Below are 27,786 nucleotides of genomic sequence, written 5' to 3' on the forward strand. Positions count from 1 at the left end.
AAGCACCTGCCGCACTGTCCTCCCTGGCACCCAAGGGCGTGGAGCTGAATCCCAGCAGCCCCCACGCTGGGGACAAACCCCTAGCCAGCATCCACTGGCACCCCCAAACAAGCTCTGCCAGCAGCACAGCCCCCAAAAACCAGGCACCCCAAAAAGACGGGAATACTGCAACTGGGATGGAGGGGCAATGAACATCCTGCAAGAGGGGAACTGGGCACAGATCCCAGCTCAGCTCCAGCCCAGACCCCCATATGGACCCCCATAGCCCCAGTTCCTTGGGAGGCAGCTGCAGGCCAGCTCCCAGACCCTGGGAAACACCAGCAGCGGAAGAGCCAGGGCCAAATGGGAAAGTAGCTGAGTGGGATGGAAATGAGTGGATGAGCAAAGGGCACTGACAGCAAGTGCCTGTCCCCGGGAAGGTGACGGGAGCTGTCCCCTGGGGAGCTGACGTGTCCCCTTCGCAGGACACAGCCAGCGAAGTTCTGTCAACACCCCTGAACTCCAGCCACCTCCTGGAGCTATCAACTCAATGTACCAGCGAGAGCAGGTCCAGCAGTCAACCGAGTGACTCCAGTGGCCTCTGCACCCCGTGGGCTCCCTTAAGCACCCACTGAGAAACCACCCTCCACCTGAACCAGCTCCTCCACAACCCTAAACAAGCCCCCTTGAGCATCACTACTCCAGATGTCAGCAGCAGAAGGGGAACCTGGGGACCAGCTGCCGGGGGGGGGGGTCATCGCCAGAGGTGAGAGCACACAGGAGGTGAAGCCCCAAGTGCAGGGTCTGTAGAAGCCCTCTCGAGCCAGAGCTTTCACCTGGTTTGGGGTCAGTGCCACCCCTTGGTGGTCCCGGAGGACCCCCAGCACCCTTCCCAGCACAGGTCCCAGGAGGGGTGGCCACAAAGGGAGCAAATCGGTGGGAAGCAAGGCAGAAGCCTTCTGCAGGAGCCCCTGCTCGGTGCAGATCCCGCTTCCCACCACCACAGAGCCCTGGAGGGCTGGATCTGCTCCTGCTTCCCCGCGAGGAGGGAGGGAGGCTGGCGGTCCCCACTGCCCAGCTGACACCCGCAGGCCAGCCCTGGCCCCTGCTCACCCATGCAGAGGCTGGGCGGTCTCAGCAGCCCTGCTCTCTGCCCGGCCTCCCTGTGCGCAGCACCACCCGGCGGGTGCAGAGGAGAGCCCCAGCTCCTCCGGGCAGCCAAGGCGACACCTCCCCGGCCCCCCCCGCCCCAGAGCTCAGAGAGGCTGAATATTTGGGCAGTGACGTAAAGAAGGGGAAAAAGGAAAGCGGGAGGGGGGGGAAATCCCCGCAGAACCCCCTCCAGGACACGCTGCACAAACACGACCTGGCACAGCACCGCGGCAGCGCTGACCCCCGCAGGCCCCCCACCCTGCCACCCCGGCCGGGCCCGTGCCAGGACCAAGGACACATTCCTACGGCATTCCTCCCCCCCGCGGCCTGCTCTGTGTGGAGACTAGGGGTGTTTCTAATTACCTGTCCCAAAGCACTGGGGGGTGGCTTTTGATGGAACACCGGGGACAGGGAAGGGAAGCAGAGAGGCTGCAGCGGGTGCAGAGAGAGCAGAGTGGCTGGGACAGTGAGCAGGGACAGGACATGTCCCCTAGCACACGCTGGGACATGGATGTCCCCTCCCTAGAGCCCCTGTTCTTGGCACAGCCATGGGGAGCCTGCCATGCCCCACATGGACTTGCCTCCAGCACTGCCTGGACTTCTGGCCATGGCACAAGCTGCAGGGTACCCATCACCATGAGTCAAGCCTGCCCAGAAGGGTCCAACCACCCGCTGCCTCAGTTTCCCCTTCTGGCTCTGACTCACTTTACTGTGGGGGTTCCCCACTGAGGTCAGGAGACACACATCCCCCTCATCACCACCCTGTGCCCACCCACTGCGATCCCCCACCACCAAGGAAGGGCCCATTGGCTCTGCGGGCACTGGGAGCAATTGCTCCGGCCAGGATGCGCCTGGCTGCCCAGCTCTGGCCCCGCTCCAGCCCCTGGTTTAATGATGGACAAACAACCCCTCTGGAGTGCCATCGCAGGGGGGCACTTGAAAAACAAGCTGGGCCTGGCACAGGGCCAGTGGGGATGGATGGTTCTGAGCTGGGAGCACACGCATGTGACCACACAACCGTGTGCGAGCACGCTTGTGCACACACATGGATGTGCTTGCACGCACGTGCATACCCTGCAGGCTCACACACACGTGTGCATCTGCAAGCATGCTTGATCATGCACACATTTGTACATGCATGGTTGTGCAAACACATTCATGTTCAGGCACACGCATGCAATCTCACACACTTGCAGGAGCACACACATACTCACACACATAGCCCATCATCCCAGTCTGGCTCCAGTGCTACTGTCAGCTTCCCAGGGGAGACACTGCGGGACAAGGCAGCCCACAGATGCGCCAGCCCCACACTATGTGCTGTGCCTCAGTTTCCCCCTTGGCACACCCTGACATCCCTGCTCCCCCAGGAGCTGCGGGCCCCAGTGTGGTACGGGGCGAGCAGGGCAGGCTGGAGCCCTGCCAGGCCCAGGGGCAGGCACAGCCACCACTTCCCAGAACCACCCGCCGGCAATGGCCAGCCGGTTCGGCAGCCAAACACCGCAGCTCTCCCTGTCCCCAGCCAAACCAGCCATCAGCAGGCGAGCTCCTGCCACAGGGAGAAGCATCATCCCCAGTCTGTTCTCAGCCTCTCCAAGTAGCATCATGGCAAAATCCAGCCACAGTGAGTGAGTGAATCCCAGGGGATGGGGACACCCCCAGCACTTCCTTTGCTCCATAATTTGGAGCATCCTCGGGCTCCTCCCACCATCTTGGCTGGGGGGGCAGTGTCACCACCAGATCCTGGCTGTGCCACAGCCAGCACGTGCCCACACACAGGCTCACCCCCACTTGACCACTTCCACAGAAAGCGCTGCACCCAACACCATGTCCCCATCTCTGCCTGTATCCAGACAAGGCTCCGTGACTCAGTTTCCCCACTTTTGAAAGGAAGCTGCACCCCTCCTTGTTTTGGGCAGGCAGTTTCAGCGCAGGGAGGGAAGGAGAGGACAGGCTCAGCGGGTCAGATACACACCAGTGTCCATCCGTCCTCCTCCTCAGAGGGAGGGAGGTTTACTAAGCAAAGAAAAATCCCTGAGCGGAGGCACCGAGCACAAGAAGGGCCTTACATGGGCATGGGAACAGCGTCGTGCTTCCCAGCTGATGTGTGTGCGGCTGCCACGGCCCCCCCAGAGCCGGGCACCCCGCCAGCACCACTGCCACGGTGGGGCACAGGTCCTGCTGCTGGCCCCACCACTGTCCCTCAAGCAGAGGGGGACCTCGAGGGGTGCAGATCACTGCCAGGGCACAGGTCCTGCCTCCCCTGGCACAGCTCTGCCCAGTGACTGCCTCCTTGGGGACACAGCACGCCCCAGCACCCCAAAACCTCCCTGGTGTCTCCACACACACACCAGTGCTCCCCCAAATATCCCCATCACACCCCAGATACCCCCTAGCACCCCACACCATCATCCCCAGTACAGCCCTTCACACCCCGCCAGCCCCCCTTACAGACACCCCTATCTCTCCCCTCTCCCACCATACCCCATCCATTTGGGGTAAGTGGGGTCTTCCCCCCAACCAGGCCAGGAGCCAGCTGTGCTGGGGGACAGCCAGGGGAGTTAGGGCAGGCCCCAATGGGGTAAAGATGGGGACCAAAGGGAAGATGCTGCCAACAGCATTGTGGGACAGGCTCCAGGGTCAGCAGCCACTAGAGGGGGGAACACCGGGACCTCGGCAGCATGTCCAGGGCAGAAAGAGGATGCACTTTGGGGTGCAGCTGCCAGCAGTTTGGAGGTGAGCCCACCTTCCCACTTCAAAGCATACTGGGGGTGCAGGGGTTAAACGTGAGGGGCTCCAGGTATACAAGAGGCCATTTCTGCTCAGTGCCAAGCCCCCTCCCCACACTCGCCCTCCCCAGAGACCCTACAATAACAAGCCGGTGTGTGAGTCAGCTGGATGCTTGCCCAGCCGGAGGAGCCCCTCCCTGGGCGCTGGCCCAAAGGAGCTCTGCGGAAGGCCCCTGGCCCTGGCCCCATGCACGTACCCCCCCCCCCCCGCCCCCCCCCAGCAGCACACCCCTCAGCTAGCCGGCCCCACAGAGGGGGCTCCAGCTTCCAGCGAGCGTGGGAAGGGTGATGGAGGCTAATGAATTGCAGCCGGCTGCTGGAGTGAGCCACAGGCTGCCCCTGCACGCAGGCTACCCATATGCTGGGACCCTTGTGTGAGCAACCTCATGGTTCACAACCCCATATCAGACATCAGAGAATCCCCACTGGGAACACACCCAGACGCATGCGCTTCCTGACACTCCCTCCTGCCTGGAAATCACTGGCAGATGCTCCCGGCCGCTGCCTGCCATAATGTGGGCATCCCCTCATCCCATACCCACCTCGCCTCTCCCCGCAACACAAGGCAAACTTCCTCCTCTGGCCTCAGCCCCCGGGCATCTTTGGCACAGGGTCACCAGGGTGCCACAGGGTGCCAAGGCTGGCACAGGGTCCTGGGATGGCAAAGGGTCCCCAGGATGACATGGGGTTCCCTGGGGTGGTGCAAGGTCCCTAGGGTTGGCACACACGGTCCCCAGGGCTGGCACAGCCCCACTGAGCCTGCCGGCCACCTCTGCCCTGCCTGCTCAGGGCCCGGGGTGCCCCCACCTCCTCCGCCAGCCCAGCCACGGCTCAGTGCTCCCCCCCACCGCAGCACCCTGCAAAGCCCAACACATGCCTGTCTCCCAGGACAGCCCCCTCAACCCCCCCAGACCTTTCCTCTCCCTCCCTGCCCAGCCAGGCACAGGCATGGGCACGGGCATGGGCATGTCCCAGCCCACGCTGCCTGCCCGGGGCACACCAGCCTCTTCCTGCCCGAGATGCCAACCCCAAGCTGGCTGGCACACATGCCTCCCTGTGGATTTGGGAATGTGCAGCCTCCCCTGCCCCAGCAGCGCAGCAGCAGGTGCTGTCCCACCTCCAGCTCTCCGGAGAACCTGGGTTGCAGTAGGGCTCCCCTCCGCCGGCCCAGCAGCCGGACAGGCAGCCACCACCACTGGGCATCCTCAGCTCCGCTCCTGTCTGCCAGAGAGATCCGCCTGCGGCGGCGCTGGGTATCCCCAGATGTGCTCAGCCTGTAAGCATGCCAGCGGCAGTGCTCGGCCACAGCGCATGGCACCCACGTGCAGCAGCACCCACCCTGACAAAGGGCACCAGCTCCAGATGCTGGGGCACAGATCCCTGCCAGCCCCCTCTGAGCAGGGCTGCACCCCAAAACCCAAACTTGTTCCTGAATGGGCACATGCCATCACGTGCCAGGCAGCAGGATGGCACTGTCAGCACCACCCACTGGTGACACCAGCCCATCTGGGTGCCCACCCGGTGGACTCAGCTAGCATATGGACCGTGGCATCCCCCCTTCAAGTCCCTTATGTCCCAGGCTCGGATTGGAATGCCTCAGGGTGCCAGCCTTACCTTGGCTTGGCACTTGGTGTGGCAGGAGAGCTTGCAGCCTGCAGGAGGAAGAGGGGAGAGAAGGTTAGAGGGGGCAGGAGAGGAAGCATTGCTGGGGGCAGCCCCAGGGCACCTCACGTGCAGGGCAGGACGGGTGGTGTCACCCTACGCTGCAGGGCACACAGCACCTTGGCACTGGGCACAGGCTGCCAGGACATGTACATGGATGCCCATGCCTCGCACAGGCGCATGCACACGCTGGGTGGCACTGGCACAGCATCACATGCACACGCATGTGGCACTTGGGCACACACCAGCGTGCGCAAACCATCCCCCCCTCAGTGCGCAGCGCGCCAGGGAGCACGCGGGTGCAACCCCCAGTGCCCAGGAGCGAACGGCATGAAGGGAGAGCCATGCATGCACACGTCGCACGAGGCCTTGCACGTGCACTGGCATGCACAAGAGCGCCGTGGGGGAGCTGCCAGTGCCCATGCCACCTCCTGCCCGCCTGCCTCTGTTGCACGCTTGTGCCCGTATCCCTGCAGAGAACAGCACATGCACATGGTCACTGCAGGCCAGAGACACACACAAACGCAGAGCACTGCCACACCATCCAGGCAGCCCTGCAAAGCCACATGTCCCATCCCCGTGGGACATGAGGGTCCCCATGCACCACAGCCATGGCCACGGCTGCCCCGCAGGCCCTGTCTCCCCTTGGGGCTGTTTCCTGCAGTGCAGGAAGCCGCATTGTTCCCGCAGCCCGTGGTGTTTCCGCCCGCCGTGCCTCACACGGGGCTCAGCAGCGCGGCACACGTGCGAGGGGCCGCAGCACCGCCGGTGTCCCACCAGGCACCACGAGCAGCAAGCATGGCCCAGGGTGTGAGCACCCATCTGCGCACACAGACCTGCATGTGTGTGCACACTCCTGCGGCGACTGTTGCACACTCACTGTACACACGTGCGCTGAGACACGGCTACATGCACACATGCCCCCGTGGGCCACCGTTGCCTCCAGCCACCTTCCCACCCACATGCTCTTGCACATCCATGCACGCCCCTCTAACACTTGCACGCACATGTGTGTGCACAGAGGTTGGCACAAGTACGTGCTCCCACCTTCACACCCTCGTGCAAGCAGCTGTACGTGTAGGCACACAAGTGCATCCCCTGATGTCCTGCAGCCCCTCCAGTACACCCCGTTTGCCACACGCGTGCGCAAGCCCCCAGCTCACCTCGGCAGGTGCTGCCCTGGCGTGTGATGGCCTGCCGGCAGATCCCACACGCCTTCACCTTCTTGAAGCTCGTCATCTCGAAAGTGTGTTCTGGGGGGGCCTCCAGGTCCTGGGGCTGGGAGAGGGGACACAAGACTTCGTCAGCGAGATAAAGGTGGCACGGACCGAGGCCCTCAGCCCTGCCTCAGTTTCCCTCTGGGCAGGGGGTCATCCTCCATCCTCCCCATGGCAACAAGCATGTGTGTCCCTGGACCCCATCACCCGGGGCCGCGAGGCGATGGGCACGGCGGGGTGCGATGGGGCGATCCTAGGCTTGTCCCCGGGGGGTGGGCAGCGGGCAGCGAACCCCGTCCCCAGCTGCCGCGGCCCCTTTAAATAGTCTCTGCCGCCCCCTGGCGGGCAGCGCGCACGCCACCAGGCGGGGGGGGGGGATGCGGTTTGCACACGGGCGGGCGCGCGTGCTCGTGCGCGCGCGGGAACGCACGTGCGGAAGCGCGCCCCTGCACGTGCAGGGATGTGCCTGCGCGCCGGCGCCCGCGCGAGGCGCGCTGTCCCAGCGGCACCGGGCGCTCGGCGCGGGCGTCAGCGGCGCGGGGCCCACGGCGGCGGGCGGCCGATGCGGCACGTGCGGGCACCGGACGGAGCCCAGCGCGTGCAGGTGCGGGCGGGCGTGCGAGCGCGCAAGCGTGTGCGCGTGCTCGCGCAGGGCGGCCGCGGGCGGCCGGTGCCCGTGCCGACCCCTCGCCGGCTGCTGGCGGGGAAGGGCGCGCGCCCTGGCGGCATTCCAGCCTGCCCACCCACCCGCTGCCAGATGAAGACGTGAGCCCCTGTAAATCCGCCTTTTCATGCCAAGGCTAATGAGATTAAGCTGAGGCCCGGCGGCCCCCCCCACCTCGCCCAGGCGCTCTGCTCTATTCCAGCCTCTGCAGCGCACCAGAGCCAGGGGGGATGGTGCCCCCCCCCCAAAAAAACCTTCCTGCCTCAGTCTCCCCAGTGCATGCAAGGACAGGCAGAAGCGCCGCACACATGCACCACGTGCCTTCATGTGTGCAAACACCCTCAAGGGCAGCGATGGCGCTGCGTGTGCTACACGCAGGGCATGTGTCAAGGTGTATGTGCACACCTATGAGTGCGCAAGTGTGAGTGTGCACATCCCTGCCAGCCACAGCAGCGGCAGACACGTGGAAATAGTTCCAGGCTCCCACGCGCAGGTGCGCGTGCAGCTGTGCGCACACTCGCACGGGTTTGTACACACGTGTGCGAGCCCCTCTTGCCCAGGGAACCTGCTCCCGCTGGCCCCTCGGCCGCCCCCAGCACTTTGTACCACTCTGGGCGACAGAGGCGCACGCAGCTGGGTGCACGCACGCCATGCACACGTGTGCGCACAGGCGGGTCGTCACCCACCCGGCGGCCGTGGGAAAAGCTCCCCCGGGCCGGGGGCTCCCACGCTGCAGTTGCTGGGTGACAGCAAGGCCTAACGATGCCATGAGCTCGTTTGCATATGCAAAGCAGCATCGTTGCTGCGGGGTGCCCCGGGAAGAAGCCTTGTCCCCTGCTCCCAGGGACCCCCAGACAGGATGCCCTGGGATGCCGACACATCCCCCATGCACGTACACCCCACTCTGCTCTGTTAGCATGCCACACGTTAGCATGGGCCTGCTTCATTAACAGCAATTATCCTCACTAGGGAAAGAGCTACCCCCTCCGTTCCCACCCCACAGAGCCCCCTCTGCTTGTCCCATTGCCAACACCATCCCCACGCCGGAGGCCTGCCGACTGAGCACCCAGCTTTACATCCCCACCTTTCTGCTGCTGGGGGGCACCCTGCCCACCCAGTGCCACCCCACCAGCCAGGAAACCAGCCCATCCCATGAAACACCCCTGTCCCAGTGCCATACTGTGAGAACCCCAGTTAGCCTCACTCCCCCAGGGCTGGGAACTGCTAGGAGGATACATGGGGGAAATGGGGGGCCTCTTGGGAATGCCACCTGGGTACACATGGATAGGTATCCATCTCCAGGGACTGGCTCCCATGTGGTGCAGGAGCAGTGAGGATGGGCATGGACATCCCTGGCCACAGGCCCCCCAGCGCTCAGACCCAAGGAGGCTGGAAGGAGACCCAGGTGTCCTGGGCTGGAAGAGGCACCGGGGAGGGAAGCCAAATTCATCAGGAGCCAAGAGGCCTGGGTTCATTGCCCAGCACTGCAGAGAGGTGCAGCAGGGGGGTAACTGGGACACCCATTTCCCATGAAGCTGCAAAGCCAGGGTGGGTGTGGGGGCACTGGGACACCTGGGTTCAGCCCAGTGGGCTCAGGCTCACCCGCTGCTCTGCACCACACTGCACCCTGGCTCACCTTCTCTCCCTGGTGATGAGGGGAACGATGGAAAGGACAGAGCCCCAAACCCCCAGTACTAACTGGATCCCCCCGTTTGCCAATTTCCCTCCGCTCCAGTGGAGCAGCAGAGCCTCAACACCAGGGAATGGCGGGGAACCCTGGCCGGTGCCACGGGCTGGGCGTCGTGGGGGTTCTGTCCCCACTCTCTCCATCCCCAGCCCCCCACCCCCTCCACAGACACCCCCTAGTCCAGTATCTCTGTCCCGCATCCCATCGCGGCCTCTCCTTCGTGCACTCCCCGGTGCCGACCGCAGCCGCCCTCCCGGGCTGGGTCTCGCTCCGCTCTGCTCTCCCCAGTTCCCGGGGCTCCTGCCGGCCCCGCTCCCCGTCGGGTCCCCTCAGCCCCGCTCCCTTGACCGGCCGTCCCTGCCAGTCTCCGCTCGGCCCCGGTTCCCTCAGTGCCTGTCCCGGTCCAGGTACCGGTGCAGCACCGCCGGTTCCCCCCGCTCCAGCCCGCCCGCCCCGCCGCAAACTCCCCCTCTCCGTCCTGGTCCCCGCCGTTCCCCCCGCCCCGTCCACCGCCCGCTCGCGGTACCAGCCCCGCTCCGGGACAACGCTGCCGGGCCCCACTGTGCTGCTGCCCGGCTCCCCCCCGATGCCCCCCGGTGCGGGCGAGGCGGGCCGTACCCAGAGCAGGCAGGAGAGGCAGACCCCGGTCATGCTGCCCGCGGCGCGGCCCCGCGGCCGGCCGAGCCCCCCCCGGCCCCTCGCTCCGCCCGCCAGCTCCGCCCCCCCAGGCCCCACACCGCCCTCCAGCCGGGGGAGAAGGGGGGTCCCTTTGCAACTCCCCCCCCAATAACTCCCACAGCGCCCATCGGGACTCCGGCAGAGGTGGCCCCGGCGGGCGGCCAGGACCCCCCACCCCAGCAAGGAGGATGCGGGACTGGCGGGGCCGAAGAGGGGCTTTGCCTGTCCCGTTCCCCCTCTCCCTCACACAAACATTTGGGATCCATTTCCTCCGCTGTCCCGGGGAGCACCCGCCACCCACCTCATCCCTCCTCCGGTCTCCAGCGGATCTTGCGGAAGGGGTGTTCCCCCCCCCATCCCCAGCCGTGTCCCCTGGGTGGTCCCGGGATGGGAGACGGGGAGGGACCGGCGGACATCCATCCGCCGAGCTGGGGGGCCCCAGTGAGGGGGGACAGCCTCCAGGCGGGACGCAGCAAGGCTTGGCAGCCCGCGGCCCTGACAGGGATGGATTTGGCAGCAGGGTACCCCAGCCCCTCTTGGGGGGATTGGCAGCGCGGCACATGGTCCTCCCCCCCGCAGCCAGCGCTGACTCCGGCTCCAGCCTGGAAACTTGCGCTCAGCCGGTCGTGACCATGAGGGTGTGAGTCAGGCTGGGGGACGCGCAGGGGGGAAGGACACGCTGGCAGGACGAGCACGGCTGGCACAGGGACGGCAGGGACGCGGGCACTGTAACCCCCACCCTCCCCATGCCTCAGTTTCCCGTTTGTACGCTGCATCCCACTGCCAGCCCAGAGACGAAGGGCAGGGTGGGCTGGGGGGAGCTGCCCTTCCCAGGCACTGCCCTTCCCACATCTGACCCCCCCAAATGCAGCACCCCCTCCCGAAAATATCCCTTTCTCACCACCCTCCACCCCACCACACTGCTGTGCCCATCCGGCCCATTGTAGAGGTACCCCTGTGGGGATGTTCCAGCTGAGACAGGGGACAGATGGGGACAGCACTCCTGCCTCCCATGACAGCCAGGTTCAGGGATGGGGAAGGCTGGGTGGCCTCATCCTGCTCACAGCACCAAACAGGCAGGGAAAGCCTGTCCATGCACCCCTCACAACCCTACCCCCCCCCCCCCCCCATCATTACAACCCTCATTAATCAGGCTCATTACTGACCACAATGAAAGCCCCAGTAGAGATGATTGTCCCCACCCCCCCATAAATCACCCCCTCCCATTCACTGCCATGACAAGCCCGGGCCCCTCAGAAGGGCAGGGACAAGGGTCATGCAAGAGGGATACTGCCCGTGAGCATCTTTTAGGGCTCATTTTCCCAGCAGAGGTGCACAGACAGGACACGTAGCCAGTCCCCCCCAGTGGGTACCAGTGACGCAGGCACATACCCCAAGTGAAGGCCAGCTTTGTTAGGAATCCTCTGTGTCCCCCTTCCCAGCATCTCCATGTCCCCAAGGCCCTCACAGCAGCTTCCATCAGAACTGTCCCCGCACTGCCCTTGCGTGCACAGGGGACATGCACACCTCGCACACACACAACCCCACGTACACACCAGGGCACGTTCATCTGCGTCACACATACAGCCCATGTCAGGCATGCGTGGGTACCCATGTCTGTGCATGAGTAGGGCTGGGGGACACCCCCATAACAGGGGTTCTGCGCAGCTACTGCACCCAGCGCGCATGCACCCATGCTGGGACACACACCCCACGGCAGCTCCCCAGGGACCTGCTGTGCACCCACACTTGTGCAAGCTGCCACGCACTCTCACCCCAGCCCCATCTGCATGCTCATGAACACACATGCACAGGCATACGTGTGTTACACACCCCCATGAGTCCCTGTTTGCACACCCACATCGGGGACACATGGACACAGGGATGGACCTGGCACCACACAACAGCCGCCCCACACCTCCCCAGTGCCCCCCACCTCCCCTGTGCCTCCAGCAGCTCACGGTCCTGTGTCCCCGGCACCCGCTGGGGTCCCTGAGCAGCCAGGGGCCTCTCTGTCCTCCAGGCTCCAGGCTGGGTCCCTGGCCTAGCACATACTGGCCTGTCACCACCCTGCAGTGACACTCCCCCCGGCGCTGCCCAGCGGTGGCTTTGGCACCCGCTTTGTTGGCACGGTGCAGCCGGAGCGGCCCATGCCATCCTGCCAGGCACAGGGTAGCTTCCCAAAGGTTAAGGGACCAAGCGAGGGTGGCGCAGTGGGAGCCCAGCACCCTCCACCAGCCTCTCCCCTCCTTGCCTCAGTTTCCCTGGCACAGGTGGCAGGGCAGGATGGGTCCCCATGCTGGGCACTGCAGGAGCACAGGGATCTGTCCCACTGTGGGGCAGTCACCTGGCACAGGGATCCCCCACACAAGAGGTGCTGATGGGCACAGAGATGCCCCTCACTGGGTGCTTACGGGCATTGGGATCCCATATGCTGGGCACATTCTTGGGCACAGGGATCTCACACAGACTGAGCACTTCACAGGCATAAAGGTCCCCGCTGCCGGGTGCTTATGGACTCAGGGATCCCGCATGCTGGGCACTATATGGACACAGGGATCTCTCATGCCAGCTGCTTTACTGGTACACGAGTCCCCTCAGACTGGGCACACGGGTGCCCCATTGTGGGTGCTACAGCATGGGGACACCCCCACCTCTCCACTTGCTCTGTAAGGACACAGGGACCCCAGCAGATCCCTTTGCATGAAGCACTGTACAGCAGATCCCAGCGGATCCCCTCCAGCCAGGCACTGCAGGGGCCCGCGGGTGCAGGTTTGCGGGCAGTGGGGGTCCCAGTGACACACTGAGGGGAACACAAGGAGGGACAAAGAACATGCCCGGCACCCTGGCATGCACAGGCACGGTTTAACCCCCCACTGCCCGCAGCAGGCAGCTCCAGCCCATACCCCAACCCCCCGCACCCCCGGAGCTCACCCCAGCTCCGTGCCCCCCATGCAGACCCTAACCGTAACTCCGTGTCCGGCGGTGCCCGCTTACCTCCCGGTGGCGGCAGGCGCGGAGGGGCAGGAGGCAGGACACCAAGGACTTCCCCCAGCTAACCAAGGTGGCAAAGCACCAGCTCAGCCGGGTCATGGTGCCCCTGTCCGGGGGTCACCCCTGCGCGGGGAGGGGGGCGTGCAGCGGCCGACCCCTGCCCAGGGCGCGCTCGGGGTGGCTGCCAAACCCAGCCGTGTCCCGCCCCCGGCCCGACTGCAACAAGCTCCGGTGCCCGGGCAGTGCCCAGGGGCTGCCCTGCGGTGGGCACGGGGCCGTGCGGCGATGGGCTGGGGGTCTGCGGTCCCACCGGGCCCTGTCCCCCCCTCCGGTCCCCCAGCGTCGCCTGCGCGCTGGCAGCCAGGCAAGGAGCACCGTGCCCGCCCATGTCCTGCAGTGCTTGGGTGGGAGCCAGCTCCGCCACGCTCCCCCTCCTCCTCCTCCCCCTCCTCCTCCTTCTCCTCCTGCTCTCCCCCCACCCGCGCCCCTCGCACACGGGGCTCGGGGCTCGGCACCCCCCGGACTCACGCACCTGCGCTCCGGGGCACAGCATCCCCGGGGGTGGATGCCGGACAGTGCCCCCCTCTCCAGCCCCCTCTGTTCTGGGGGTGGAGAAACCCAGACGCCTGTGTGTGCTCCATCGCGGTTCAGCCCTCAACCCCCACCCCGACCGTGCCTCAGTTTCCCCCCGGCAGCTCCTGCCTACCCCAGACTCTAAATGGCAGTGCCTGCACATGGCCGGGGGGTGGGGGGAGAGCCTCCCTGCCCCTCTGCCAGCCCCCTGGCGTCCTACCAAGCCTCTCCCCTTCCCAGGAGCTTGAGGACACATTCAGGGACCCCCCCGGCCCAGCCTGCCCCCCAGCGGGTGCCTGGCTGATGCACCATGCTGTGGGCACAGAGTTACCCAGGGGAACCCCTCACTGCAGGACACCCCTACATGGCTCTGGGCACCCCTACCCCACCATGGAGCTCGCACAGGGCAGGGGGACGGGGTGCAATGGGGACCCCCTACACACACCCCACACATCCATTGGGGTTGTGCCAGAGGGGGTCTGGCAGCAGCCCCACCATGTTCCCCTGTGATGCCACCATGATGCCGGGCAAGGATCCATCCCCACGGGGCAGCTGCCGGTGCCAAGCGTGGGCAGCGGCAGTGCCAGGCCTGGGCACTAAATTACATTTGCCTCGGGAGCGGCAGCACCAGAGGGGGGGGCAGGGAGTTTGAGGGTCTCACACACTTCATGGCTGTCCCCCAGCCCTGCCTGGCACCCAGGGGCTGGCAGAGGGCTTGGTGGGCAGGGGGTGCTCAGGTACGGCCCCCCCAGCCGAAGCACCAGGGAGGTGACATCACTGCTGGCTCCATGGTCCCTCACCCCCATTTAATTAGCAGATGGCCCTCAGCCCCCCCGGCTGGGCATCGCCAGGCCTGTGCGGGGCCATTAGCTTTATTGGCTGCACTGAACCAGGGCCAGGCCTCGTTAATTGAATTGCAGCCGCGCCAAGGACGGGCAGGCGTCTTATCCCCCCCCAGCCCCCGCCACCACCCCAGCACTTGGATGGAGCAGGGACAGGGGACCCCAGTGCCAGGCTGTTGTGTCAGGGTCCTGCCGGTGGGGTGCCTGGTGTGGGGCAGGCAGAGCTGGCAGGGGGTGCACCCATGGGCAGACACGTGTGTGTGCATACACACAGGGTGCCCTGTTTAGCCTCATGCCCACTACATGTATATGGCTTGCACGTACACAGGCATCCCTCTAGCCTGCACATACATGCAGTCGCACACATGCACGCACACACATATGCATCCCCACCCCAGCACAGTGTTGCTATGCTCTGCTACCCCCCAACACCCTGCCCACCCCCACTATCCTATATGGGGTGCTGAGCTCATGGAGCTCGCAGCGCCATGCACTGCAGGCTGGCATGGGCAAAAGTGGGTGCCGAGGAGACTGGGGTCACCCCAAGCACTGCCACCACCTCCCTCCATGCCCTCGGCTGCTCACGGGCACCCCACAGCCCAGCACCCCCCTCTCCACACCAGGAGGATGTGCAGAGGCCCAGACTCCCACTCAGCATCACTTCCTACTTTCACTTTGGTGCCGAGCATCGGCCTTGCCTGAGGGAGGTGAGTGCCCCCTATGCCCCTGTAACACAGGTAGGTGCTGCGAGGTGGGGGGCAGGATGTGGGGGCAGCTGGGCGTCGCTGGAGGCATCCACCAAACAGGGTGGTGGTGGGGAGCAGAATGGTAGCGAGTCCCCATGGCTGGCACTGGTGGGGTGAGCTGGCATCACCCCTGTACACCTCCTCCCAGGGGGTTCAGTCCCCAGCCCAGAAGGAGCCCGTAGGACAGGGCTGGCACAGCAAAGTGGGGCAGGCACAGTAGTGGAGGGGCAGTGCCGGGCTGGGGACCCCAAGGCACAGACAGCAAGGCGGGGGGGGCAAGGGGTCTTGCCCATGGTGCCTCAGGAAAAGTTTGCAGCCGAGCTCTGGGCATGGCCCCCCTGTCGGGGCAGATGGCTGGGGGTCTGCGGGCCTTGCTGGGGTGGGCTGCAGCTCGTCATGGTGGTGGTCCTCTGTGCCAGGACCTGCTGCAGCCCCAGGGCTGCTGCTGGTTGCTGATAGCTGGGTATGGGGCCTGAACCCCCCTCCCCAGAACTGCAGGGTGTCCCTCAAAGCATTACCAAGCCCCATTCCCATGGGAGGGCATCAGGGTCCCCCCAAGCCTTGCACTGTGTCCCAGGGGGGATACAGGCAAGGGCTGCACAGGGCCACCAGCCTCGCTGATCGCCTCCCCAAAGCTAGCACCTCCTAATGACGGAGCTGGGTGTCATGGGCCAAGCTGCAGTGCCTGATGTGATGTGAGGCAGGAGGGGGGTGGCTTCTGCAGCCCCCCCTCCTCCCCCGACCTTCCACACTTCCTCTTGGCCGAGGTACAAAAGGAGAAGCAGGCGGGCGCAGGGACACACGGGCGTCCCCCCAGCACCCAGCAAGCACCTTGGAGCACCCCACAGCTCCTGGGCACAGGTAAGGGGCTCTTCTTCCCGGGGAAACTGAGGCAGGGGCAGGGGGGGCAGGCTGGAAGATTGCTTGTCCAAGGGCACCCAAGGGCACTGGGATGGGAACCCAGGCGACTGGAATCTCCTGCTGTGCCGTGGCAGGGACAAAGGGCACTCGCGCGCTCTTGGGCATGCTTGGGCACACTTCTGCACACACGCTCCCGAGGGGGCGCACCCCCCCTGCAGCACAAAGCCCCATGCACACACATGTGTGTTCCCCCAGCCACCACCTGCAGGGTCAAGCCCCAGACCTGCCACTTCCATGGGCAATGTCTCTAGCCCTGTCTCCAGGGTGCCACCCGTCAAAACCACCCCGCTGCACTGTGCCCCCCACAGCACCCCAAACCCCGTGCCAGCCCCGCAGGCAGCATGCTGTGCTAAGGAGCTCTGCCCTGCGGGGAACTCAGTTTGGGAGGCTGCATGATGAGGGCTGTGTGCCCCCCTTCCCCACCCCACCCCCCAGGAACCCCCATCGCTGGTTGTTGAGTGAGGGAATTGAGAGCAGAAACAGAGCCAGCACTTACTTTCCCAGCGCCAACCCATATCCTGAATCCTGGGGGATAGGGACACACACTGGGAGGCCCCCCAAGGAATGGGAACAGAGGCTGGGCAGTGTGGGACAGAGCCTGGGGGCATTTTGCAGCAGGGCATGTGGACAACTAAAGGGATACAGGACAGGGCACCTTTGCACACCCCATACCCCTACCCCATGTAGGTGGAGGAGACAGGCAGGGAAAGGGAGTGCATGAGCCCACCTTAACAGTAGGCAGCTCTGGGGGGCAGCTAGAGGGACAGACCCTCTCCTTGGGGCAGAGTTCGGGGTGCCAGGTGGTTGTCAGCCTGGAGCCTTTTATTGCTGCCTCCGCCTTTGCAGACCCCCGGGGACAGCCATGGCAGGGGATGGGGAACTCAACCGCATCATCAAGGACCTGCAAAGTAAGTGTGCCAGCCTGGCCCCTGCCAGCCTGTCCCCCGCATGGCACATCTCACACTGGCCATGCCAGGTCCCTCCTCGCACCCAGACCATGGGCAGCACATGACACTGCTGCCAGCCCTGGTAGGTGCCATTCACTCCCCTGCTCCCCCATTTCATCCCAGGGCAGGTTCCTCTTTCACCCGCTGTCAGAAATCCCCGGGCCGGGAGCTGGGAGGTGGTGGGAGGTGTAGGATGGAGCAGGGTGCCCGCTGCTTGGGCAGGGCGCTGCCAGCTCAGCCCTGCCATCCCACAGAGACTGTGACCCAGCTGAACCACTGCTACCGGGAGCAGAACCTGCCAGTGACAGACGGGAGCCGGGAGCTGCACAGCCTCTGTGCCCAGCTGGAGTTCCTCCTCCAGGTACCCTGTCCCCACTGCTCCCTACCTCAGTTTCCCCTGTGGCACAGCTGAGAGCAGAGAGGACCCTATGCTGGCTGTTTTGTGGATTGGGATGATCCCAGCTGGCATTATCCAGCCCTGGGCATCCCCAGCCAGACAAGCAATCGGATCAGGCTCACCCACGTCCATGTGTGTCCTCCTTGGAACAAGTCCAGAGGAGGGCCACGAGGATGATCAGGGGGCTGGAGCACCTCCTGTATGAAGATAGGCTGAGGAAGTTGGGGCTGCTCAGCCTGGAGAAGAGAAGGCTGCGTGGAGACCTCATAGCAGCCTTCCAGTATCTGAAGGGGGCCTATAGGGATGCTGGGGAGGGACTCTTCGTCAGGGACTGTAGTGACAGGACAAGGGGTAACGGGTTCAAACTTAAACAGGGAAAGTTTAGATTGGATATAAGGAGGAAGTTCTTTACTGTAAGGGTGGTGAGGCACTGGAATGGGTTGCCCAAGGAAGTTGTGAATGCTCCATCCCTGGCAGTGTTCAAGGCCAGGTTGGACAGGGCCTTGGGGTGACACGGTTTAGTGTGAGGTGTCCCTGCCCATGGCAGGGGGGCTGGAACTTGATGATCTTAAGGTCCTTTCCAACAGAAATCATTCTGTGATTCTATGATTCTGTGTGTAATTGCACGTGCTGCAAAAGGGGAACTGAGGCACAGAGCCAGCCCAGAGGGGACAGCCAGAGGACACTGTCCTGCCTGGGATAGCTGGCTGGATCCCAGCCCCACAGGGACAGACTGGGGGGGGATAGGAAACACCCCCAAACAAGCAAGCCCAAGCTTGTGTCTCTGTCAGTTTGACCTCAAGGAGAAGAAGAGCTTCTTTGGGCAGCGCAAGGACTATTGGGACTTCTTGTGCCAGGGCCTGGCGCAGCGCCGGCAGGAGCACGAGGGCATTCGCTTCGTCACCTCCCTGGACAAGGTGGGCACACACAAATGCGGCTGCCTCTGCTTGTTTGTGGGTGCACACGCACTGGGGCACTGAGGATATAAGGAAGTAATTCTTTATTGTGAGGGTGGTGAGGCACTGGAACAGGCCGCCCAAGGAAGCTGTGGCTGTTCCATCCCTGCCGGTGTTCAAGGCCAGGTTGGACGGGACGTGGAGCAACCTGCTCTAGTGGAAGGTGTCCCTGCCGATGGCAGAGGGGTTGGAACTGGATGATCCAAGGAAGGTCCTTTCCAACCCAAACCATTCTGTGATTCTATGATTCACACAGCAGTGCTACAAAAGCTTTTCTCCCCCCTGGGCTTCCCACTGCCCCCAGTGGGTGTCCCGGCCCTGGACACCCTCTTCCTCCCTTCATTGGCTGTTGGGGGGCAGGCGTGTGGGGAGCAGACTGGCGTGGCAGGGCTGGATGACCTCCTCTCCCCGCAGCTGAAGACCCCAGTGGGCAGGGGCCGAGCCTTCCTGCGGTACTGCCTGGTGCACCGGCAGCTGGCAGAGTCCCTGCAGCTCTGCCTCCTCGACCCCGAGAGCCTTCGGTGAGAGCAGGGGCACGGGGATGGGATGCTCGCCGTGGCATCAGTCGCAGCACCCAGTTGTCAAGGGTGCTGCAGGCGCATGTGCCCCCTCAGGGTTGCAGAGGGCTGCATGAGCCTGTTTGTGGTTGCAGTGAGTGGTACTACGCCCGCAGTCCCTTCCTGAGCCCCCAGCACCGGGCAGAGATCCTGGGCAGCCTGTACGAGCTGGACTGTGTCACCTTCCACCTGGCCCTGTGCAGAGACGACCTGGACACTGCCTGGCCCATGTTCTCTGAGTGAGTCTGGGGATGTGGAGGGCACCGGGGGCACTGGGGGTGACAGGGCCATCAGGGGTACTCGGGCGCAGCATAGCAGGGCAGCACACAGGCCCGTGTGGCACTGCAGCTGTGCCGGCCCTCCATATGTGACTATGGGTAGGCATAGACACCCATGCCAGCATGCACACACCATGCCTGTGCCCTCAAAGATGCCATGTGTGCATGCATAAACACACAGCAACCCTGGTCCCCTGTCACCGGGTGCCAACCCTTGTAACCAGCCCTCCTGCCCTCTCCATCCCCAAAGGCTGGCTGTGCCCAGGGAGCCCTGAGGGAGGATGTCAGTGCCCTGCTCACCCTGGGGGTGACCTGGTGGACCTGAAACCCATGTTCCCTCTAGGACACTGATACGACCCAGCTTGGTGGCTGGGAGCAGCCTGGCAAAGACAGCCCCACAGGCAGATGATACTAACACCAGGATGCATGGATGGCCTGATGGTATTGCCCATCCCACCACGGCACCCTGTAAGGTGCCAGCCTACCTGTGCTCACCCACCTTGGCTGCCCTGGGGACAGGGGGTGTAGAGGTGGAGGATGTGGAAGGGAACGTGGAGGACGTAGTAGGGAAGAAGGATGTGCAAGAGGAAGATGAGGTGGAGAAGGATGAAGATGAGGAGGTGGAGTGGGATGTGGATGTGAAGGTAGAGGAGGATGTGGAAGAGGAGGATGGAAAGGAATTTGAAGAAGACGAGGAGGAGATGGAGGATGAGGAGGAGGTGGAGGATGTGGAGGTAACTGTGAAGAAGGATGTGGAAGTAGAGGAGGATGTGGAAGAGGACGATAAAGAGGAGCTGGACAAGGATGGGGAGGAGCTGGAGGACGCGAATGCAGAGGAGCTGGAGGACACACTCAGCGCTGGCAAAGCACCGCAGCCTGGTGGGGACCGGGATTCCGGCGCACCACCACCACCCAGCGCAGCCCCGCCACCAGAGCCCGGGCAGGCGGCTGGGACAGAGGAGTCCCTGCGGGCGCTGCTGTTCCAGCTGCGGGCTGAGCTGGGGCAGTGCAAGGCATCGTCCCGGGCGCTGGCAGCGCGGGTGGCGCGGGAGGAGAGGCGGCACAGGCGGCAGGAGGAGGGCAGCGCGCGGCGGGCCCGGCTGCTGGCCCGCGAGGCCGAGGCGCTGCGGGACGCCAACACCTTCCTGGGGCAGGCGCTGGCGGCGGCGGGCGGGGCGGGGGCGCTGGCGCAGGCACGGGAGGAGGCGCGGGTCTGGCGGGCGGCGGCAGAGGAGCGGGGTGCCCGGCTGGCCGCGGCGCAGGCGGAGGCGGCGGCGCTGTCCTCGCACCTGCGGGAGTGCCGGGCGGCGCTGGCAGCGGCGGGACGAGCGGCCGCGCCGAAGGATGCCGGTGCCCCGGGTGAGGTGGCTGCTGTGGAGGAGGTGCTGCAGCGGGCACTGCAGGTAGCCTGCGGTCCCCAGGAGTCCCTGCCAGAGCAACAGGCAGAGGGGGAGCCCAGCACAGCCGCCAGCATGGCCACGGTATGGACAAGCCCAAGGGGTCCCTACAGGGACGAGGGGTTGGGGAGCCATGGCTGAGCCTCTCCTCTCCCGCAGCGCTTGGCCACCCTGGCCGTAGCAGTGCAGGAGGAGGCCCGGCAGAGCCGGCAGCAGCTCCAGGCCAAGAGGCAAGAGGTGGCACAGCTGCAGGAGCAGCTCAGCAGGTTGGGCAGGGAACCCCTCCACCCACCACCCCATCTCCACCCGTCATAGGCTTTCCTTGGGACCCTCCATGATGCCACACTTGAACCCAGGGGAGCAGCCCCTGGGGATGGGCATGGGAAGGAGGGAAGGATATGGGGAAGGAGGGCTGGAGCGAGGAGTCAGTCTGGGGACTCATAGGTGGAGGGATGGAAAAATTCATTTGGGGCAAGTAGATGGACAAAGGGATGGAAGGGTGGATGGAGGGATGAATTTGGGGTTAATAAATTGATGTGTGGGTACACAGAGGGATGGCGGGATGAATGTGGGACAAGTGGATGGAGAAATGGAGGGATGGATGGGCAGAAGTCCAGGGGGATGGATCTGGGCAAGGGCAGATGAACGACTGGTAGACGGATGGATGGATGGATGGATGGATGGATGGATGGATGGATGGATGGATGGATGGATGGATGGATGGATATCCCATTAGATGCTAAGGTGGCTGTGGGGGTAGGGAGCCAGTATGGGGATGGATGGGCAGCGGATAAAGGGAGGGAGAGAGGTATGAATGGATGGATGGAGAGACAGCCAGCTGAGGGACAGGGACACCATCTCCCCCCTGCTCTGCACCAGGGCCCGGCAGGATGGTGAGCGCTGGGCATCGGCTCTGCAGCGAGCACAGCGAGAGGCTCTGGAGCGGGAGGCCACTCGTGGCGCGGAGCAGGCGCGGCAGCAGGAGCTCATCCGGGACATGAAGGGGCGGCTGCTGGAGCTGCTGCGGTGAGAGCCCCGGGTACCCCACACGTGTGGGACCGTGCACGGGCAGGGGGCCCAAACAAACCCTTTTGCCCAGAGGAGGGCACCAGAGCTCAGGCGAATCCTGCTCACCACCTTGGGTCTGGGGTGTCAGGGCATGCTTCTGAGCCCCCACCACCAGGCACGCTCTTGCCAGAGCTGACCTGTGCTCTCCCACAGGGAGAAGGATGCCCTGTGGCAGAAGACAGAGGGCATCAACACCGCGATGCCCAGCCCAGCGCCCCGCGATGCAGGGCTGTGTGCCCGCTGCCACAAGGATTTCCGCCTCCTGTCCCGGCGGTACGACTGCAGGTGGGCTATGGGGGGCAACGGGGGCAACACTGGCATGGCACTGGCATGGCACGGCTCTCACTGCCTGCTCTCTCGGCAGGTTATGCCAGGGTAAGGTATGCCACGCGTGCTCTGTGGACGTGGGCAAGCAGGGGCGCTGCTGCCTGCTTTGCTACCAGCAAAGGCACCCACAGGCTGTATGAGTCAGGACTGCAGCCCTCACACTGGGCCTGGCATACCCCCTGCGCTGACTGCCTCCTTTCAGACTTGCTGGGGACCAAAGTGTCCAGGGCCTGCAGGCAGGTCCTGCTGCCTGACTTTCCAGGTTGAGATGTGTCTTTCTTGTGGCTGGCCCACAGAGAAGAAAACAACACACTCCTGCTACCCTGTGACTCCTGTGTCATCTTTTGGTCGTCGGCAGATGAATGAACAGCATGGAGGTGTTCAAGCCCTCCTGGGGAAGGACTATCCCTATAAGGGGTGTCCCAGCTGCAGCCAGGCTAAGCCACCGTCTGCCCTATCCCACACCGGGAGGCAGCAGTGGGCAGGGGACACAGCTCTTGGCCAACATCCCTGGCTTCCTGCCATGCTGCAAGGAACCGCTTGGGCAAGCGCTTCCCAGAAGCAAAGGTGATGGGCTGTCCCTGCCCTGCCCTGAGTCCCCAGGGCTCCCCACCTGGGTGCCGGGGAAACCCCGTACCCATCCGTGAGCCAGCACACAGCTGGCACCCACTGATGCTCCCATGGTTAAGAACCCCCAGGAGCCTGGATCAGACATGATGGAGGACCAGGACAGGACTCCTCTGGAGAGATGCTTGGGCACGCTGGTGCAGGCACCCTAACGCCTGGCATACAGGGTGGCAGGAGGGACCCCAGCAGGGCCTCAGCCCTCTCTTCAGCCGCTCTGCCCTGCTCTGGTGCCAGCCCCAGTTGCCCAAGCCAGGGCAGAAACATCACGGTTGTGTAAGGGACAGGTTCCCAGCCTTTTGCACAATGATGTCCTGTCACTGCAGCATCGGGGGGGTGGAGGGGAGCAGGGAGTGTTCCGGATGCTGGCACTCTTCAGACAGGGGTCACAGGGCTGTCTTGGTCTCAGCAAGGGGCTGCCCAGGAATCTCGCAGTGATTTGCTTCACTGGGGCTCAGACTGGGATTGGTAAGGGGGTGGCTTTTTCCCCAGGTGGGACAAACGCTGCACAGGGAATCCTGCACCAGAGAAGTGCCAGGACATGGCTGGTTGGCTGCAGGGATAGAGACCTCTGGGATCATGTAGGATGCCAAGCCTACTGCAATAGCTTCTTGCGCTACAGCCCTTCCCCTGGCCTGGAAGTGGGGTTACCCACACCCCATCAGGCTCAGCTGGCACCACCACTTTGGCACTGAGGTGGGCAGCCCAGGACCCACCGTCCCCAGAGATATGCCCTGGCCCCATTGCAGCACTTTCCTCCCTTTGGGAAAAGGGAGCCAGACCTGGGTGACCAACCCACCAACTCCTTTATTGCCGGATGGCCATCGGCCACAAACACCATCCCCACAGCAGGGGCACAGAATCCCAGAAGTCACAGGCTCTGCCCCTGAGTGGGGACAGTGGGCAGCGCTTGGCATCACTCCCCTGGCAGTGGGGCTGCACTGCCTCACTGCACAAGCCCCTTTCCAGCCAGGGTCCAACATCCACTGGTGTCCCTGCCCATCTCCATGGCATTGCCACCTGCATCCTGAGGGCTGGCAGAGAATGCTGGTGGGTGTGAGGTGCTGGGACCTGCTGGGAGCCACGAGGGTAAGGCCCCAGCAGGGCTCAGAGGGTGGTGGAGGTGTTGCCAGAGGTGGAGGCGTAGGAGGCACGGCCATAGCGGGCAACAGCATCCTTGCTGATGAGCCCACGCTGTGCCAAGATCTTGAGGAAGCTGTTGCGAAACTTCTGCCCAATAAAGGCGTAGATAATGGGGTTAATGCAGCTGTGGGAGAAGCCCAGGACCTGTGTGACGGAGAGGGCTGTGTCAATGCGATTCCTCCTCTCGCAGGTCTCAGTGATGGCATGTGTCCTCATGAGAGTGTCGCTCACCAGCGTGATGTTGTAAGGCAGCCAGCAGATGAGGAAGACCAGCACCACGGCAAAGATGACCTTCATGGCCCGCTGCTTCTGTGCATTCTTGGTCTGCAGGAGGGTGTGGATGGTGACACCGTAGCAGAAGAGCATCACCAGGAGGGGCAGGGCGAAGCCAAAGGTCTGCGGCAGGACCCGCAGCACCACACGCCACTTGGTCGTGTCCTCGTTGCCGATACTCTCGTAGCACACGGTGCCATTGTTGGGAGAAGTGAAAGCTTCACGGAAGAGCAGGACAGGCAAGGAAAGCAGCACGGAGAAGACCCAGATGCCCAAGCAAACAAACTTCACCCAGTGCCTCTTCTCGGTGGCTGCCCGTGTGGCATAGACAATGGCCAGGTAGCGGTCCACACTAATGCAGGCCAGCAGCAGGATGCCACTGTAGAAGTTGGCCTCCTGCAGCACGGAGATGGCTTTGCACATCACGGTGCCAAAGACCCATTCGTGGGCTCGATAGGCAGCCCAGAGGGGCAGGCTGAAGGCAAAGAGCAGGTCGGCCACAGCCAGGTTGAGCAGGTAGACGTCGGTGACGGAGCGGCTGGTGTGGCTGGAGTTCACCACCAGCACCACCAGCCCGTTCCCCACCACGCTGAGGATGAAGACAAGGCAGTAGATCACCACCACCAGGTACTTGTTGAGAACGGAGGTGTCAGGCCGGCACGGGGCAGAGGAGATAGCAGTGTCGGGCATGGCCGTGCTGTAGTCATAGGTGTAGTTGTAGAAGGAGAGGAACTTGGATAAATCTCCACTGAAGGACAAGGATTCCATTTTGCCTGTGGAGCACAAAGCAGCATGACTGGGGGGGGAGCTGGTGTGGGCCAGTGGTGACAGTGTCTCTGGGTCCCCTTGGCATCCCTGTTGCCTGCCAGGTCACCTCCCAGACAGTGAGAAGCCCCCTCCATCATTCCACTATATCAATGCCATGCCAGGTAATGACACTGCAGGTGGACACTGTCTCTCATATGCCCACTTGTACAACACCCCCAGCACTCCTCGGACACCTCAACCCTGTCCCTTCCCTGTCCCCCATGGAAGAAGGCCACCTCTCCTTGGGTTTGGGGGGGTTCCATGCAGCCATCATGTCCTTCCAGGAATCACCTGGCCCCTCCAGCATCCCTGGATCCCCCTGACTTGTGTGGGTCCTTCAAGACCCTCTGAGCTCTTTGGGCATCTTAAAAGTCCTTCAAGCACCTCTGGATCCCCCCAGCCTCTCCATTCCCTTGCTCATCGCTGCTGCAGCTGCCCCTCCTGCCACCCCAGCTAGCAGCAAGACTGTGGTCACAGTGCCCAGAGCAGGCAGCACTTGAGAAGGTCTGAAGGTGGTTTCACACCCTCCTTCCCCTTCCCCTGCGTCCTGCCCCAGCATGAGCAGTTTCAGCCCCTGGACGGAAGGACGTGTCACCCTTTGCAGGCAGCTTTGGAAATACTTCATGTCTCTGGTTTTCCTGTTGCTCAGCTGGGTGATGCTGGACATGCCCATGGCCCCTGCCCTAAGCCGTGATGGGGAAATCACAGGTGAGAGTAGCTCTTCTTGTCTTCTCATGTAGGACATCTTGCTCTGCCCCTGCCTCCTCAAAGACCATTAGGTTTCAGCCTTCTCCCAGTATGGGTCTGAGCTCACATTTCACTCCAGTTTCACCCATCTGCCCCAGCTGCAGCTGGGCAGGTGCCCCTGCCCAGAGAAATCCCTGGCTCTGCCGGCCCCATTCCAGTGGTGGTCCCAGGATGGTGAACCTGGGATGGAGATGCCCCAGCATCTCAGAGGACCACATCTGGGGACACTGCCAGTGATGATGGGGGAAGGTCCTCCCAAGCAGTACTGCTGCAGACATGGGGCAGAACTGGACACCAGCACTTCCCCTCAAGTTATTTTTGACTGCTTCTTTCTGCCTCCCCACTCCAAAATCCCAGCGGTTCCTCTGGGACGAGGCATTCCGCACCCACAGATACCCTGCAGCTGGCCCGGCTGGGGGAATAATCAGCACCCCGTTTCCCTTCCTGACCCCAGAAGAGATGGTGGGATGCTGGAGTGGCCTTGGGGGTCCCCATAAGATGCGAAGAAGGAGGGATATGGCATAGGAAGGAGGGATATGGCACAGAGAAGTGCCATTCATGCAAGGAAATGGGAGCAGGCACTTCCCCCCTGGGGCACACACGGCTGATGTCCCTGGGGACCATAGGGGTTCTGCACCCCAGATGAGCCCCAAGCACAGCCCTGGGGGCCCTGACCCACCACCTCCCACTGCCCCCACAGCAGGCAGCCCCTCGGGTAGCCAGAGCAGCCCACCCTGGCCCCCAGAGCAGCCCGCTCCACGTGTGAGGGGTCTCAGCTGAGTGTTGGGGAGCCAGCGAGGCCTGAGGACAGCCCCAGTCTCCAGTGGAGCACCCCAGGGACTCACCGCTTGCTGCCCTCGCTGTCCCCCAAATCCGGGGTCTTCTCCTGGTCCCAAGCTAGTTCTCACTAGGAAGCTCTGGGCACGGGGTGAATCCGAGCGTCACCCCCAAAGGGCTCTGGCACGGAGGGTCACCAGGCCAGCCGGAGGGGCTCTCACCTGAGGCCGCTGCCGTGCCACCTCCCGGCACCCCTTCCTTCCACAGCCCACTTTATGCTGCTCCGGGAGGAAGCGAGGTTGCAAAAGCTTCACCCAGCGTGAAGGGGAAGTGGCAACCAGAAGGGACCCTTCTGCACCCCCTCAGGACACCCTCCCCAGCACCGGGGCTGGGGGGAGCCCGCAGCCCCCCCCCCCCCACCCTCCTGCCCCAGGGTGTTCCAGGACCCCTGGCAGCAGGTGACACCGGGGTGCACCGAGGGGTGCATCACCCCCCTGCAGTGACGCACCCCGGGGGTCTCCAGCTGGGGGTCCCCACTTTGTCCCCTTGCCCACAGTGAATGCAGGGATCCCTTTAGAGCCTCCCCCAGCTGCTACAGCCCCCCTGGGGGAGTGGAGCCCCCCCGGGGCCTTGGGGCAGGCCAGCAGACAAAGGCAGGGCAGGGCTCTGTGCCGCGGGTTCCTGACACAGTGGGGGCTGGCGCCGGCGTTCTGGGGGCACGGTGGGGCTGGCTTGCCCCTGTTGGAGAATGCTGCGGGAGATCCGACGGGAGCGGAGCCCCACGGCCCTCCCGCCCTGTGCCCAGCCCAGCCCAGCCAGGCCGTGCCGTCAGACCGAGCCGTGCCCCGGCACCAGCCCCGCGGACCCGATGGGACCCCCCTCCCGGCGCCTCTGGAACCCTGGGACACCCTCACTCCTCTGAGCACCTTATAGCCTTTAGGGACAACCTGCACCAAGCGGAGGCCCCCGGAGACCCTCCTTCCTCTGGGGCATCCCAAACCCTTGGGACGTCCCCGTTGTCACGGCTGTGAAATGCCTGTCAGTCCTAGGGGTACCCCACTCTTCCCTGGGGACACCCCTACAGTTGTAGGGCACCCTTATGCCCCTGGGGCGTCACCACAGAAGCCCTGGGGACACCCGCAAAGTTTTGGGCACTGCCCCAGCCCCCCTAGGGTGTCCTCGCTCTCTAGGGGCACCCCACGCTTTTGGGACCCCGTAATCCTACAATCATGCAGTCCGCAGGACACCCCTCCGCCCTATGAGCACCCCGATATCTCCGAATCCTGTGCGAACCCCCATACTTCGGGGCATGCCCACTGCCACTACCACTACTTCCTGGGGCACCCCTACAGCCCTGGGGCACCCCCCACTTTTGGGGGTCCCCCATACTTCAGGAGCACCTCATAACCCTGGGGGAACCCCACACTTTTGGACCCCCCTTACCCCATGTGCACCCCCGATCCCTGGGGGTACCTCCGCACTTTTAGGTACACCCCATGCCCCAGGCGCACCCCATACTCCTGCCCCCACAGCTGGGGACACCCCCCCCCCCCGGCGGAACCCTCTTCCCGTGCCCCCCCGCAT

General features: G+C 64.0%; 3 protein-coding genes across 11 annotated transcripts in view; 1 reads left to right on the plus strand and 2 right to left on the minus strand.

Annotated features, from left to right (window-relative positions):
* Window positions 1-9,835, minus strand: part of TNS1 (tensin 1) — a 65,475-nt gene extending 55,640 nt beyond the window's left edge. For 2 of the 7 annotated variants that reach the window (XM_065671560.1, XM_065671553.1), the window contains exons 1-3: window positions 9,769-9,835; window positions 6,746-6,860; window positions 5,535-5,572 (exon numbers count right to left, since the gene is read on the minus strand). In XM_065671560.1, the coding sequence (XP_065527632.1) occupies window positions 5,535-5,572; window positions 6,746-6,860; window positions 9,769-9,801 (186 nt within the window). In that variant the 5' untranslated portion in view covers window positions 9,802-9,835. Of the gene's footprint in view, window positions 1-5,534; window positions 5,573-6,745; window positions 6,861-9,768 lie in introns of those variants that run through there. The other 5 variants (XM_065671554.1, XM_065671552.1, XM_065671555.1 and 2 more) reach the window with 4 other exon arrangements.
* A 4,880-nt stretch (window positions 9,836-14,715) lies between these two features.
* RUFY4 (RUN and FYVE domain containing 4) lies at window positions 14,716-24,693 on the plus strand. 3 transcript variants are annotated; one of them, XM_065671563.1, is made up of 12 exons: window positions 14,716-14,974; window positions 15,751-15,844; window positions 16,751-16,812; window positions 17,106-17,212; window positions 18,040-18,165; window positions 18,619-18,725; window positions 18,857-19,000; window positions 19,383-20,520; window positions 20,596-20,702; window positions 21,316-21,462; window positions 21,658-21,789; window positions 23,789-24,693. In XM_065671563.1, the coding sequence occupies exons 1-12, from the start codon at window positions 14,743-14,745 to the stop codon at window positions 23,796-23,798; spliced, it is 2,406 nt and encodes an 801-aa protein (XP_065527635.1). In that variant the 5' UTR covers window positions 14,716-14,742; the 3' UTR covers window positions 23,799-24,693. The 3 variants fall into 3 exon arrangements, with proteins under 3 accessions (XP_065527635.1, XP_065527633.1, XP_065527634.1); XM_065671561.1 differs by lacking the exon at window positions 23,789-24,693 and adding an exon at window positions 21,869-22,152; XM_065671562.1 differs by lacking the exon at window positions 23,789-24,693 and adding an exon at window positions 21,869-22,152 and having other exon boundaries at window positions 14,716-14,944.
* Window positions 23,239-26,475, minus strand: LOC136010410 (C-X-C chemokine receptor type 2-like). Its single transcript, XM_065671564.1, has 2 exons — window positions 26,271-26,475; window positions 23,239-24,644 (listed from the first exon to the last, which is right to left on the minus strand). The coding sequence occupies exon 2, from the start codon at window positions 24,637-24,639 to the stop codon at window positions 23,563-23,565; it is 1,077 nt and encodes a 358-aa protein (XP_065527636.1). The 5' UTR covers window positions 24,640-24,644; window positions 26,271-26,475; the 3' UTR covers window positions 23,239-23,562.
* Window positions 26,476-27,786: the final 1,311 nt, after the last annotated feature.

The sequence above is a fragment of the Lathamus discolor genome, chromosome 3, assembly GCF_037157495.1.
Source record: "Lathamus discolor isolate bLatDis1 chromosome 3, bLatDis1.hap1, whole genome shotgun sequence".
Classification (NCBI taxonomy): Eukaryota; Metazoa; Chordata; class Aves; order Psittaciformes; family Psittacidae; genus Lathamus; species Lathamus discolor.

What these genes read in the sequence shown, in the direction of transcription:
- RUFY4 (XM_065671561.1), top strand. Translation starts at nt 14,743, where the DNA reads ATGGGCAAAAGTGGGTGCCGAGGAGACTGGGGTCACCCCAAGCACTGC. An exon ending in TCGTCACCTCCCTGGACAAG is followed by an intron (nt 18,166 to 18,618) that starts GTGGGCACACAC and finishes CTCTCCCCGCAG; the next exon opens with CTGAAGACCCCAGTGGGCAG. An exon ending in TCCCGGCGGTACGACTGCAG is followed by an intron (nt 21,790 to 21,868) that starts GTGGGCTATGGG and finishes CTCTCTCGGCAG; the next exon opens with GTTATGCCAGGGTAAGGTAT.
- LOC136010410 (XM_065671564.1), bottom strand. Translation starts at nt 24,639, where the DNA reads ATGGAATCCTTGTCCTTCAGTGGAGATTTATCCAAGTTCCTCTCCTTC.